At 54.7% G+C, this 13,967-nt stretch overlaps 1 protein-coding gene across 5 annotated transcripts in view; it reads right to left on the bottom strand.

Moving 5' to 3' along the window:
* The window catches only part of nr2c2 (nuclear receptor subfamily 2, group C, member 2), a 413,970-nt gene that overhangs the window by 21,638 nt on the left and 378,365 nt on the right, over positions 1–13,967 (bottom strand). For all 5 annotated transcript variants that reach the window (XM_038810866.1, XM_038810865.1, XM_038810869.1 and 2 more), the window contains one exon: positions 12,292–12,429. In XM_038810866.1, the coding sequence (XP_038666794.1) occupies positions 12,292–12,429 (138 nt within the window). The remainder of the gene's footprint in view (positions 1–12,291; positions 12,430–13,967) is intronic.

The following is a 13,967-nucleotide window of genomic DNA, read 5'->3' as shown; positions in this document are numbered from 1 at the left end:
TAGAAAGTCAGAGAGATCTGGGCGTGCAGGTCCACAGGTCTTTGAAAGTGGCAACACAAGTGGACAAGATAGTCAAGAAAGCATACAGAATGCTTGCCTTCATTGGATGGGCCATCGAGTATAAAAACTGTAGTCATGCTACAGTTGTATGGAACCTTGGTGAGGCCGCACTTAGAATATTGCGCACAATTCTGGTTGTCAAGCTACCAGAAGGTTGTGGTGGCTTTGGAGAGGGTAAGATGAGATTTACCAGGATACTGCTTGGTCTGGAGGATGTTAGCTATGCGGAGAGGCCGAATAGACTTGGACTGTTAGAATAACGGAGGTTGAGGGGCGACCTGATAGAGGTCTATAGGATTATGAGGGGCATGGATAGAGTGGATGGGTCGGCACTCTTTCCCAGGGCGGAGGGGTCAGTCACCAGGGGGAATAGGTTTTAGGTCCATGGGGCAAAGTTTAGAGATGTGCGAGGCAGGTATTTTACACAGAGGGTGGCGAGTGCCTGGAACGCGTAGCCAGGGGAGGTTGTGGAAGCAGATATATTAATGGCGTTCAAAAGGCATCTTGACAAATAAATGGACAGGATGGGTGTGGTACACCATAATTCGCATATGATACTGTAACCTATGACCTGGAAGTGGTGATACGAGCTGCTTCCAGGTACTGTACTGTAACCCCGGTATGGCTCCGCCTCTGGCTCCGCCTCACCGCCTGTGGGCGGCATTCATCTGTACAACCGACTCTGGCTAGGCAGGTTCATGACTAATAAAGCCTACTGTTCACTCGCTCTCTCTGCCTCACTGTGAATTGAAGGTATATCAATTTATTAGTCATAGACAGCACTATGGAAGCCACTCTAAAGCCAGACAGGCTCGAACTCGATGCCCGCGCTTCCGAAGCCAAGGAAATATTCAAACATTGGCTCCGATGCTTCAAGGCCTATCTCGACTCCTTCACAACGCCTCCCTCAGAGACTCTCAAGCTGCACGCTCAGGTGAGCCATTGAATCTCAGTAATGATCGAGAAAGCGGCCACGTACGAGGCGGCAGTCGCAACTCTCAAGGCACACGTCGTGAAGCCCATAAATGAGGTGTTCGCCAGACACCTCCTCACTACTCGCCGTCAACACACCGGAGAATCACTGTACAAGTATCTGGAAACCCTGACCCTACTCGCGAGGAACTGCAGCTATCGAGATGTGACGGCGGAGGAACACGTGAGCTCACAGAAACGGGACACATACGTGGCGGGGGTCCGCTCGAACTATATCAGGCAGCTTCTGCTGGAAAACGGGACCTCCGACCTGCGGGACATGGTAAAGCTAGCTACCTCGCTAGACGTGGCCCACCAGAACCTCAGTGCATTCCCCGCGGGCCTCGCGACCCCCTCATGGACACCCTCGTCGCGGAGCCCCGGTCGGACCCGAACTACATCGCAGGCCTGCGTCGCGCGTTTGGCAGCCCAGCCCGGGGAGCTGCAAGTGTTACTTCTGCGGCCAGGGTTAACACCCCCGGCAGCGCTGCCCAGCCCGCACAGCGACGTGTAGCGATTGTGGGGGAAAAGGGCCACTTCGCTAGAGTCTGTCTGGGCCGGCCTAAGGCCCAGAAATCGAAAACGCACCAGGCCTGACCCATGGACTCGCAGCCCCACAGACCCCGCAATGCGGCTGCGTGCCTCCCCGGAACACCCCCGTCAGATGCGTCATCGGGTGACTCGTGGGGGCCGCCATCTTGGTCACCGGCCCCAACACCGACCAACACGTGCGACCGATGGGGTCACAATCTTCACCCCAGCCATCGGGGTGAAGATGGCGACTCATGGGGGCCGCCATCCTGCTACTCCACCGACCACACAGACTACCCGCAGCTGGGCGCAGTCACCCTCGACCAGTCGCAGCCAAAACAGCTGAACAACTCCATGATGGTCGTCCGGGTCAACGGGCACGAGACCCCCTGTCTTTTTGACTCCGCGAGCACGGAGAGCTTTGTCCACCTGGCACGGTAAGGCACTGCTCCCTCCACACCTACCCAGCCTCCCAAACGATCTCCTTTGCCTCCGGGTCAGTTCAGATCCGGGGGTACTGTATCGCTAACCTCGCGATGCAGGGTGCAAAGTGATGTACCATCAATTGAACGCGAGGCGAGTTGCTGAACAAAAGTATGGCTTTAATCTACTAGATGTTAGCCCTGCGGTCGATTACAGTATAAGGACGACCGCCGGGAGTACTGGGTATTTATACCCCGCCTTGGAGGCGGGGTTAACTCAGCCTCTCGACCATCGCTCAAGCCGTCACATGACTGGTCTCAACCAACCGGTCGAGAGGCACATGACCGACCAGGGCCAATGGTAAGCCGGTGTTCTGCACCAATGGCAGGCAGCTATGCTAATCATACCACCACATTCACCCCTTGCGGAGAAAGAAGCCGGGGGGGGGGGGGGGGGGGGGGGGGGGGTAGAACTGGTGGTATGAGTAGTAAGGAGAGAAGGAAAAAAAATGTATCCTTGGCTTCCCACTGGCCCAGACATTTAGCAACACTACATAGCGTGGTGTTGAAGTTAAATGGACTCGATCAGCCTTTTTGTTGCCCGTGGCATCCTGGCCGACCGCCGCAGTGGAGTTGGTGACGTTGGTTCAGCCGATGGTGGTGGTTCAGCTGATGCCCTGGACTCCGGGAGCGATGGTCCTTGAACTGTCTCCGTACCCCGGGCTGGTGGGGGAGACGCCATGGATGGGGGAGGGGTGGCCTGGGTGGGGCGCTGGGGGAAAAGGGACGGGGGGGTTCTGTGGTGAAGGGGGGGAGGGCCGCACGCCGGCGGGTGCCAGGTCCCGGAGGGAGACCGTGTCCTGCCGACCGTCGGGGTACTCCACGTACCCACGAACAAGTCCAGTTACTCCACGCTAACCCGCAGTATGCGTATACTGCAGGTTAGCGTGGAGTAACTGGACTTGTTCCACCAATGGGTCGGACTTGTGCACCCGCACATGCTTCCGGAGCAAGATGGGTCCGGGGGCGGCCAGCCACGTCGGGAGAGGGGATCCAGAGGACGACTTCCTGGGGTGCAAAGAAGACGTTCATGAGGTGTCTGATTAGTTGTGGTACAGAGGAGGGAGCGGATAGAATGTAGGGCATCGGGGATAACCTCTTGCCATCGGGAAATAGGGAGATCTCTGGACCGGAGGACCAGTAGTATGGTCTTCCAGATGGTACCATTCTCCCGCTCGACCTGTCCGCTACCCTGGGGGATATAGCTGGTCGTCCTGCTAGAGGCAATGCCCCTGCTGAGCAGGAATTGACGCAGCTCGTCGCTCATAAAGGAGGACCCCCGATCGCTGTGTATGTACGCGGGGTAGCCGAACAGTGAGAAGATGGAGAGGAGGGCCTTAATGACGGTCGATGTGGTCATGTCGGGGCAGGGAATGGCGAAGGGGAAGCGGGAGTATTCATCGATCACCGTCAGGAAGTAAATGTTGCGGCTGCTAGAGGGAAGGGGCCCCTTGAAGTCTATGCTGAGACGTTCAAAGGGGCGGGATGCTTTGATCAGATGCGCGCGCTCAGGGCGGTAGAAGTGCGGTTTGCAGATGTGGCAGTCACGGGTTACTGTCCTGACTTCCTCGATGGAGTAGGGCAGGTTGCGGGTCTTTATGAAATGATAGAAACGGGTCACCCCTGGATGGCAGAGGTCCGCGTGGAGGGAGCGGAGGCAGTCTATCTGCGCACTGGCGCAGGTACCGCGGGACAGGGCATCAGAAGGCTCATTGAGCTTCCCAGGTCGATACGTAGTTGTACGTGGACAACTCGATCCGCCACCGCAAGATCTTGTCGTTCTTAATCTTGCCCCTCTGTGCATTATTGAACATGAAGGCTACTGACCGTTGATCTGTGAGGAGGGTAAACTTCCTGCCGGCCAAATAGTGCTTCCAATGTCGCACAGCTTCGACTATGGCCTGGGCTTCCTTTTCCACTGAGGCGTGGCGGAGTTCGGAAGCCTGGAGGGTTCTGGAGAGGAAGGCCACGGGTCTGCCCCCTTGGTTCAGGGTGGCCGCCAGAGCTACGTCTGATGCGTCGCTCTCGACCTGGAAGGGGAGGGACTCGTCGATGGCGCGTATCGTGGCCTTTGCGATGTCCGCTTTGATGCGGCTAACGGCCTGGCAGGCCTCTGACGACGGCGGGAAGGTCGTGGACTGAATGAGGGGACGGGCCTTGTCGGCGTAATTGGGAACCCATTGGGCGTAGTAAGCAAAGAAACCCAGGCAGCGTTTAAGGGATTTGAGAGTATTGGGGAGAGGGAGTTCCATCAGGGGGCGCATGCGTTCGGGGTCGGGGCCTATCACTCCTTTACGCACAACGCAGCCGAGGATGGCTAGACGGTCGGTGCTAAACCTTATTGTAAGTTAGGTTAAGGAGTTTTGCGGTTTGGAGGAATTTTCGGAGGTTGGTGTCATGGGCCTGCTGGTCGTGGCCGCAGATGGTGACATTATCGAGATACGGGAAGGTAGCCCGTAATCCGTACTTGTCGACCATTCGGTCTATCTCCCGTTGGAAGACCGAGACCTCATTTGTGACACCGAATGGAACCCTGAGGAAATGGTAGAGGCGCCCATCTGCCTCGAACGCGGTGTATTTGCGGTCACTCGCGCGGATGGGGAGCTGGTGATAAGCGGACTTGAGGTCCACCGTGGAGAAGACTTTGTATTTCGCAATCTCGTTTACCATGGCGGAAATACGGGGGAGAGGATACGCGTCCAGTTGCGTAAACCGGTTGATGGTCTGGCTGTAGTCGATGACCATCCGGTTTTTCTCCCCAGTCCGGACCACCAGCACTTGGGCTCGCCAGGGACTGTTGCTGGCCTCGATGACCCCTTCCTTCAGCAACCTATGGACCTCGGACCTGATGAAGGTCCGGTCCTGGGCGCTGTACCGTCTGCTCCGGGTCGCGACGGGTTTGCAATCGGGGGTGAGATTAGCAAACAAGGAGGGGGGGTCCACTTTGAGGGATGCGAGGCTGCAGACAGTGAGGGGGGGTATAGGGCCGCCGGATTGGAAGGTCAAGCTCTGCAGTCCTAGGAGTGCCGGTGTGCAAAGGTCGGGAAGGATAAGGAGTTTATCATTTTAAAAAACCTTCCCCTGGACCGTGAGGTCCGCGATGCAGCATCCGGTGATGCGGACGGAGTGCGAACCTGAGGCTAACCCTATTTTGTGTTTTACAGGGTGGACAGGGAGCGCGTGTCTTACCGTGTCAGGGTGTACGAAGCTTTCCGTGCTCCCGGAGTCCAGCAGGCAGCCCGTCTCGTGCCCGTTGAGGTGTATTTGCGTCGTCGTCTTGGCGAGCGTGCGTGGACGTGACTGGTCGAGCTGAATGGCCGCGAGCTGTGGAGAAGATCCGTAGTCGTCGGCGGCCGAGTGGGTGCTGGCAGGACCTTGTGTGCCAGTCCAGGATGGCGGCGCCCAGGACCCACATGTGGAGTCGGGGCCCCAAGATGGTGGTGCCCAGGACCCGCACGTGGGGTCGGCGCCCCAAGATGGCAGCGCGCAGGACCCGCACGTGGGGTCGGGGCCCCAAGATGGCGGCACCCAGGATCCGCACGTGGAGTCGGGGCCCCATGATGGCGGCGCCCAGGACCCACATGTGGCGTCCGGGGCCCAAGATGGCGGCACCCGCAGGGCCCTCGTGGTTGCTGGGGGCGGGGTTAGCGGTGCCGGAGGGCCGATTGGAGCGGCTGAGAGCGGGGGCAGAGAGGCGCGCAGGCCGGGCGCAGGGGCCCGCTGCAGAAACTGGTTTTGACTGCTGCAGAGGCCAGACAGCACTGTGAAAGAAAACACGTTAACATACTAATGAGGCAATACCGGGCGAGTCCCAGATACAATGGACACAAGTTAAGCACAAATCGATACATTCTATGGAAGGCCAGACCCAGTGGCGCCAGAGAAGCCCAAAACAAAAGGTCCCAAGAACCGCCCCAGCAACCAAGGAACCTAGGATTGGGGGGTTCAAACATATCGATTGGGAAGAGACCCAATCGATTCCAAGCAGGTAAGGGAGTCCGCCCAAAGGGGCGCGGACCCCCTGGGACCTATAAAAGAAAGGTCCCACACATGGTTCAGTCTCCTGTCTCCGGGCTCCTGTCTTCTACTACAGCCGTTGAGCAGCAGCCACCAACAAGTAAGTGCCTAACGACGACGACCGCTACCAGACATAGGCACTCCTGACACTCTTGGCAACTGATAGCAATTCGAAGTCTGCAGACCAGAGCAGAGCAAGAGGCCTTGTTCCCTGACTTCGCAGTTCCTTCGAGATAAGTATTAGTTGTTTAGCAGTAGGAGTAAGTTTAATTCTTTCGTGTGTGCATCGGTAGTTATTATAATTGTATTATAAACTCTAGTTGTTTGGACTTACTAATTGGTGTACGGTTTTTATTGCTTTGAACTTCACCTTGAAACTTGTGGCGGTGTCTTAACGGCACCTGGCGACTCCAGAGCTTAGAACGAGAAACAGAGCCAAGTGAATGATAAGCACACTCACCCAGAACGACCAACAGGGGTTAGCGGTGCCGGCGGGCCGATCGGAGCGGCTGAGAGCGGGGGCAGAGAGGCGCGCAGGCCAGGCGCAGGAGCCCGGGGGCGGGGGAGAATGGTGCGGTGTGCTGGAAGGGCCCGGAAGAGGAGATCCCCGGTCGCTGCACAGCACAGCAGCGACCGATTTGGCCTGGCAGACCGACGAAAAATGGCCCTTCTTCCCGCAGCTCTTACAAAGGGCGGAATGGGCCAGGCAGCGCGGGCGAGGGTGTTTGGCAAACCCACAGAAATAGCAGCGGGGCCCCGCGGACTTGTCGGGGCGTCCCGCGGCGCAGGCCTGAGGGGGTTCGGGAGCGGCGGATGGGGGTGGGGAAGCGTGCCAGGAGGCCCAGGGCGCTGCAGCGCGGCTGGGGACATAGGCGCGGGCGTTTAAGTCAGCGACCTCCAGGGAAGTGGAGAGAGTCCGTGCCTCAGTTAGGCTGAGGTCGTCTTTTTCCAGCATCCGCTAGAAGCGGACTGCATCCCAGCCACGTAAGCATCTCTGATCAAAAGTTCCATGTGCTCAGTGGCTGAAACTTGGAGTCAGGCGCAATTCCTCCCAAGGACAGCGAGGGCCTGGTAAAAATCGTCTAAGGACTCACCGGTGAACTGTTGTCTGGTAGACAGCAGATGTTGGGCGAACACTCGGTTTACTGGCTTAAGAAATTGTCCTTTTAGCTTATCCATGGCCACGTCGTATTCGTTTTCTTCCCCTATCATCGCGTAGGCCTCCATGCCCACGCTGGAATGGAGAATATGAAGCTTCTGTGCCATGGTGGGGGGGCTGCTTGCGGTCGCCAGGTAGCTATCGAAACACGTCAGCCAATGCTTGAAGATTTCCGATGCGTTCGGAGTTTGCGGGCTAATGCGGAGGCATTCGGGCTTGATCCGGAGCTCCATCTTCAAATTTCTAGTAGATTAACTTGATGTACCATCAATTGAACGCTGAACAAAAGTATGGTTTTAATCTATTAGATGTTAGCCCTGTGGTCGATTACAGTATAAGGACGACCGCCGGGAGTACTGGATAGCCTGCCTTGGAGGCGGGGTTAACTCAGCCTCTCGACCAATCGGGGAGCCGTCAAAGGACTGGTCTCAACCAACCGGTCGAGAGGCACATGACCGACCAGGGCCAATGGTAAGCCGGTGCTCTGCACCAATGGCAGGCAGCTATGCTAATCATACCACCACACAAAGTACGCTCGTTTTAAGCTCTACGTCCACCCCCACCTCTGCACCCCCCTACTGCTCGGATTGGACTTTCAATGTGACCACCGAAGTCTGACCCTACAGTTCGGCGGACCCTTGCCCCCCCTCACGGTGTGCTGCCTCATGACCCTCAAGGTCTCCCCCCCCCCTTCACTCTTTGCGAATCTCACTCCTGACTGTAAGCCCATCGCCACCAGGAGCAGGCAGTACAGTTCGCTAGACTTGACGTTTATCAAGTTGGAGGTCCAGCGACTGTTGAGTGAAGGGATCATCGAGGCCAGCAACAGCCCCTGGAGAGCCCAAGTGGTGGTCATCCGGACACGGGGAAAAGAATCGGATGGTTGTGGACCACAGCCAGACAATTAACCGATTCACGCAACTGGATGCGTACCCCCTCCCCCGCATAGAGGAGATGGTCAACCAGATTGCGCAGTACCATGCATTCTTAATGGTTGATCTGAAGTCGGCCTACCACCAGCTCCCAAATTTGTCCGGAAGAGCACCACTATACTGCTTTTGAGGCAGCCTGCCGGCTCTTCCACTTCCTCAGTCAACTTCGGCGTCACTAACGGAGTCTCGGTCTTTCAGAGAATGATGGACCGAATGATGGACCAGTACGGTTTGTGGGCTACATACCCGTACTTGGACAATATGACCATCTGCAGCCATGACCAGCAGGACCATGACACCAACCTCCAGAGGTTCCTCCAGGTCGCCCAATACCTCAAATCTCACATACAACAAAGAAAAGTGCGTCTTCCGTACGACCCGACTAGCCATCCTCGGCTATGTCGTCGAGAATGGAGTCCTAGGGCCCGACCCCAACCGTATGCGCCCCCTCACAGAACTCCCCCCTCCCCACAGCCTCAAGGCCCTAAAATGGTGCATGGGGCTGTTCTCCTACTACGTCCAGTGGGTCCCCAACTATGCGGATAAAACAACCACTTTTCCCCTGACGGATGAGGCCCGCTCGGCCTTCAGCCGCATCAAGTCCAACATCATCAAGGTCGCAATGCACACGGTGGACGAGTCCATCCCTTTTCAGGTAGAGAGTGATGCGTCAGGCATCACACTGGCTGCCACACTCAACCAGGCGGGCAGGCCAGTAGCATTCGTCTCTAGGACCCTCCACACTTCCAAATTTCGACACCCCCTCGGTCGAGAAGGAAGCACAAACCATAGTGGAAGGTGTGCGGCACTGGAGGCACTACCTAGCCAGTAGGAGGTTCACCCACGTCACCGACCAACGATCGGTCGCCTTCATGTTCGACAACGCACAACAGGGCAAAATAAAAAATGATAAAATCTTGAGGTGGAGGATTGAACTCTCCACCTACAATTACGATATCAAGTAATTAGGGGCAGCAGGGTAGCATGGTGGTTAGCATAAATGCTTCACAGCTCCAGGGTCCCAGGTTCGATTCCCGGCTGGGTCACTGTCTGTGTGGAGTCTGCACGTCCTCCCCCTGTGTGCGTGGGTTTCCTCCGGGTGCTCCGGTTTCCTCCCACAGTCCAAAGATGTGCGGGTTAGGTGGATTGGCCATGCTAAATTGCCCGTAGTGTCCTAATAAAAGTAAGGTTAAGGGGGGTGGGTTGTTGGGTTACAGGTATAGGGTGGATACGTGGGTTTGAGTAGGGTGATCATGGCTCGGCACAACATCGAGGGCCGAAGGGCCTGTTCTGTGCTGTACTGTTCTATGTTCTAAGTATCGTACTGGGAAGCTCAACGAGCCCCCAGATGCCCTGTCTCGCGGCACATGCACCAGCGCGCAAGATGACCGACTTCGGGCTATCCACAATGACCTCTGCCACCCGGATGTCACCCGGCTTACCCATTTCATTAAGGCCCGCAATCTGCCCTTCTCCACCGAGGAGGTCAAGGCAATGATCAGGGACTGCCAAGTCTGCGCGGAGTGCAAACCACACTTCTACCGGCCAGACAAGGCCCGCCTGGTAAAGGCGTCCCGGCCCTTTGAGCGCTTAAGCATTGACTTCAAAGGGCCCCTCTCCTCCACCAACTGGAATATATACTTCCTCACCGTCATCGATAAGTACTCCCGCTTCCCCTTCGCTGTCCCCTGCCCTGACATGTCCTCAGCCACCGTAATAAAGGCACTGCACAGCCATCTTACACACTGTTCGGCTTCTCTGCCTACGTCCAAGCGACCAGAGCACATCATCCATGAGCGATAAGCTACGTCAGGACCTGCTCAACAAAGGCATCGCCTTGAGCAGGACTACGAGCTGTAACCCGCAGGGAAACGGGTAGGTGCAGAGGGAGAACGCGACGGTCTGGCCGGGAAGGCCCTCAGGTCTAGAAATCTCCCGACCCCCGCTGGCAGGAGGTCCTCCCCGGCACCTTCCACTCCATCAGATCGCTCCTCTGCACAGCCACGAACGAGACCCCTCACGATCGTTTGTTTATCTTCCCCAGGTAGTCCATCTCCGGGGTCTCGCTTCCATCGTAGCTGAAAACTCTGGGACCAGTCCTTCTCCGGAGGCACATGAGGAGCCATAAGACCGACTCTCTGGTTGAAAGGGTCCAGCTGCTCCATGCTAACCCCCAGTACGCCTACATCGCGCAACAGGACGGACGGCAAGAAACGGTCTCCCTCTGGGACCTGGCGCCAGCTGCTTCCCCTGCCAATGCGCCCCCTCCTGCCTACATCCACCCACCTGCTGCCCGCCGCCACCCACAGCGCCCCGTACGCTCCCCTGGATCACTGCCGCCACCCATCACCCCCCTGCCTACCCCCACACCTCAACCGTCTCCGACACACCAGACTGAGGCTCAAGCTCCAGTCACAATGCCCCTGGAGTCACCACCTGCGACAACTGTGCCTGCCACACCGCCAGAGCTGAGGAAGCCGAAAAGAACGATCCGGCCTCCAGATAGACTGAATATGTAATGCCCCCACTTGATTTTTTTAACAGTGGGTGAATGTGGTGAATATATTCACCATAATTCACGTATGATACTGTAACCCATGACCTATGACCTGGAAGTGGTGATAGGAGCTGCTTCCAGGTACTGTACTGTAATCCCGGTATGGCTCCGCCTCTGGCTCCGCCCTCACAGGGCCATATATAGACCGGCCGCCTGTGGGCGGCATTCATCTGTAAAACCGACTCTGGCTAGGCAAGTTCATGACTAATAAAGCCTACTGTTCACTCACTCTATCTGCCTCTCAGTGAATTGAAGGTATTTCAATGGGCATGGAGGGATATGGCACAAGGAAGTGCTAAGGGTTTTAGCCAAGGTTAGTATCATGACCGGTACAGGCTCGGAGGGCCGAAGGGCCTGTTCCTGTGCTGTATTGTTCTTTATTCAAAAGCCTCGAACTGAAAGCCTTGACTGAGAAAGGTGGACTGGAATTATTTTTACACCCCCCTTTTCCCTTCTGTATTTCTTTGTCTGTCATGTGTGTGTGTGAGTGTAGAGTGTAGGGCAAGTTAAAGAGGGAGGGGCTAGAAATTAGACAATAGTTCACCAGTTGTCCTCAATGCATAATATAATTAATAAAATTAATTGTGTTTAAATTTAGAAACCTGGTGACTGTAGTTAATTGGCAGCCAAAGACTTTGGGTGTTTTTCCAAGAATTATTTGTTGAATTCAATTGCGTTTGCAAGAGGGGCTGGAATTGAACCCAGTCCTCGGGGTCGTAACAATAGGCATGGGCAGCTGAACGGTCATCTTCTACGTTGCACTTTTCTATCATTCTAGGACTGATGACTTTGAAGCAAAGGTGAAGCAATGAGACCTTCCACTGGTTGGACAGATCTACCAGCTATGGAAGCAGATTTATAATCAGTCAGAGGGAAGACTCTGTTTAGCCTCTGGCTTAGGGCAACATGAAGTCTGATGTCATCATGGTCAAGGATGCCTTTTGATAATTACCAGCAACGAGCCTCCCGCAAATGATTTGTCAGCACTCCACCAAGTGGAACACCACTTGGGAGTCCTTCCAGGTAGTAGGGCAAAAGATAATGAAGGCAAAGTAACTATGGGAGTCAACAGAATATTTGTAGATTGGAGACAGAGAAATCTGGAAGGGAAACAAGAATTCGGAGCTGAACCAAGTGAAGAAGAGAAGAGTGGAAATTGTAAGCAAATTTGATAAGAGCAGGAAACAGTACCCATACAATCATCAATATGCCGGAAAAAGAGGATAGGGAGGGTTCCAGAGTCAAACTGGAACAAGAAATGTTCCAAAAAAAGGCATTGTTAGAACCTAGGTGCCCATAGCAACTCCTTTTAAGTGGAGGAAGTGAGATTAGTTTAAGGAGAAGTCGTTCAATGTGATAAGGAATTAAGTCAGGAGGAGAAGGGTGGTTTTGGATAGAGACTGGTTAGAACTCTATTCAAGGAACAGTGGAGAGCGTTCAGAATATCCTGGTGGGGGATGGAGGGATTAGACATCAATTGTGAAGAGGACACAGTTCGGGCCAGGAAAATGGAAACTGCTAAAGTGACCGAGTCACTCGCCTGTACCCCTTGATTTGTGGCCGAAGAATATCGAAGCTTACCAGGACTGAAGAGAACAATGGCCTTGAGGTAAGCGTACTCGAACCTGTCAATGCCCAGCCTGGTCATGTTGTTACAGAATTCCTGCAGCTTCCAAATATGTTCCATCACCACTTTCACTCTGTCTGCAGAAAGCTTATCTGTCAAGAGAAAAAATTGTCAGGACTAAATCTCATGGCATAACAGTTTGTCATAAAGTAAAAAAAGAAAATGCTGGAAATACTTGACAGGTCAGGTAGCACCTGTCTTTTGAGGAAGAAAGTTCCAGAGACTCAAATTTCACCTCATCTCTGATTTTTGTGACCCCTTCTTTTTTTTTGATAAACATTTTATTGTAAGCATTTTCAAATATATACATAAGAAAGGGGAAACAACACCAACTGCGGCAACAGCACCACTGAGTCTTCACATTCTCCCTGTGTCTGTGTGGGTTTCCTCCGGGTGCTCCGGTTTCCTCAACAGTCAAAGATGTGCAGATTAAGTGGATTGGCCATGCTAAATTGCCCTTTAGTGTCCAAAAAGATTAGATGGGGTTACTGGGTTATGGGAATAGGGTAGAGTTGTGGGCTGAAGTAAGATGCTCTTTCCCAGGACCGCTGCAGACTCAATGGGTCGAATGGCCTCCTTCTGCACTGTAAATTCTATGATTCTGTGATCATATCTGCAAATCCCATGCAAAACCCCTCAAACTTGGACACGCTCAATATGGACATGATTCACCTGCACACTGCCCACACCTATCCACCACCCCTGGAAAGGACTGACTCATCCTGGACACTGTCATGGGAACCCTGTGTTTCTTTACATTGGATTGGACTTAGCTTTGCATACAACGAGGACGCATTAACACTCCACAAATCTTCTCTCCGTACTCCAACCCTCAGCGCCTCCACCCCCAGGTTCCTCCTCCCACTTATACCTAACCTCCTCCACCGGGGCGCTCTCTCTCTTGAACAGCTCCCCATATCTCTAAGACCTTGCCCTCTCCTTTTTCCTCCTCAGACAGAAATTGTCCTGCAGCACCGGGGCCGGAAACAAAGGTACCTTCTTCCTCGTGAAGTCCCTCACCTGCAGATATCTGAACCCATTCCCCTCGGCAACTGATATGTTCCCTCCAGGTCCGCAAACCTCCGTCCGATAAATAAATCCCTAAAACACTCGATCCCCACCTGCCGCCACCACCGGAACCTCGCATCCAACACCGCTCGAGCAAACCTATGATTGTCGGAGATTGATGCCCACAGGCCCATTGGTGCCTTCCATTCTGAAATGCTGTTGGTACTGGTTCCACACCCTCAACGCTGATACCACCGCCGGGCTCATGGAGTACCTGGCCAGTGAAAACGGAGGGGCGCCATTAATAGTGCCCTCAAAATTGTCCCTTTAATTGTGCCACCAGCACGGTAGCATGGTGGTTAGCATAAATGCTTCACAGCTCCAGGGTCCCAGGTTCGATTCCCGGCTGGGTCACTGTCTGTGCGGAGTCTGCGCATCCTCCCCGTGTGTGCATGGGTTTCCTCCGGGTGCTCTGGTTTCCTCCCACAGTCCAAAGATGTGCGGGTTAGGTGGATTGGTCATGCTAAATTGCCCGTAGTGTCCTAAAAAGTAAGGTTAAGGGGGGGGGTTATTGGGTTACGGGTATAGGGTGGATACGTGGGTTTGAGTAGGGTGATCATGG

This window comes from Scyliorhinus canicula, chromosome 11, assembly GCF_902713615.1.
Source record: "Scyliorhinus canicula chromosome 11, sScyCan1.1, whole genome shotgun sequence".
NCBI classification, from domain to species: domain Eukaryota; kingdom Metazoa; phylum Chordata; class Chondrichthyes; order Carcharhiniformes; family Scyliorhinidae; genus Scyliorhinus; species Scyliorhinus canicula.
The sequence above is the reverse complement of the archived record's forward strand: the minus strand, read 5'-3'. Positions and strand labels throughout refer to the sequence as shown.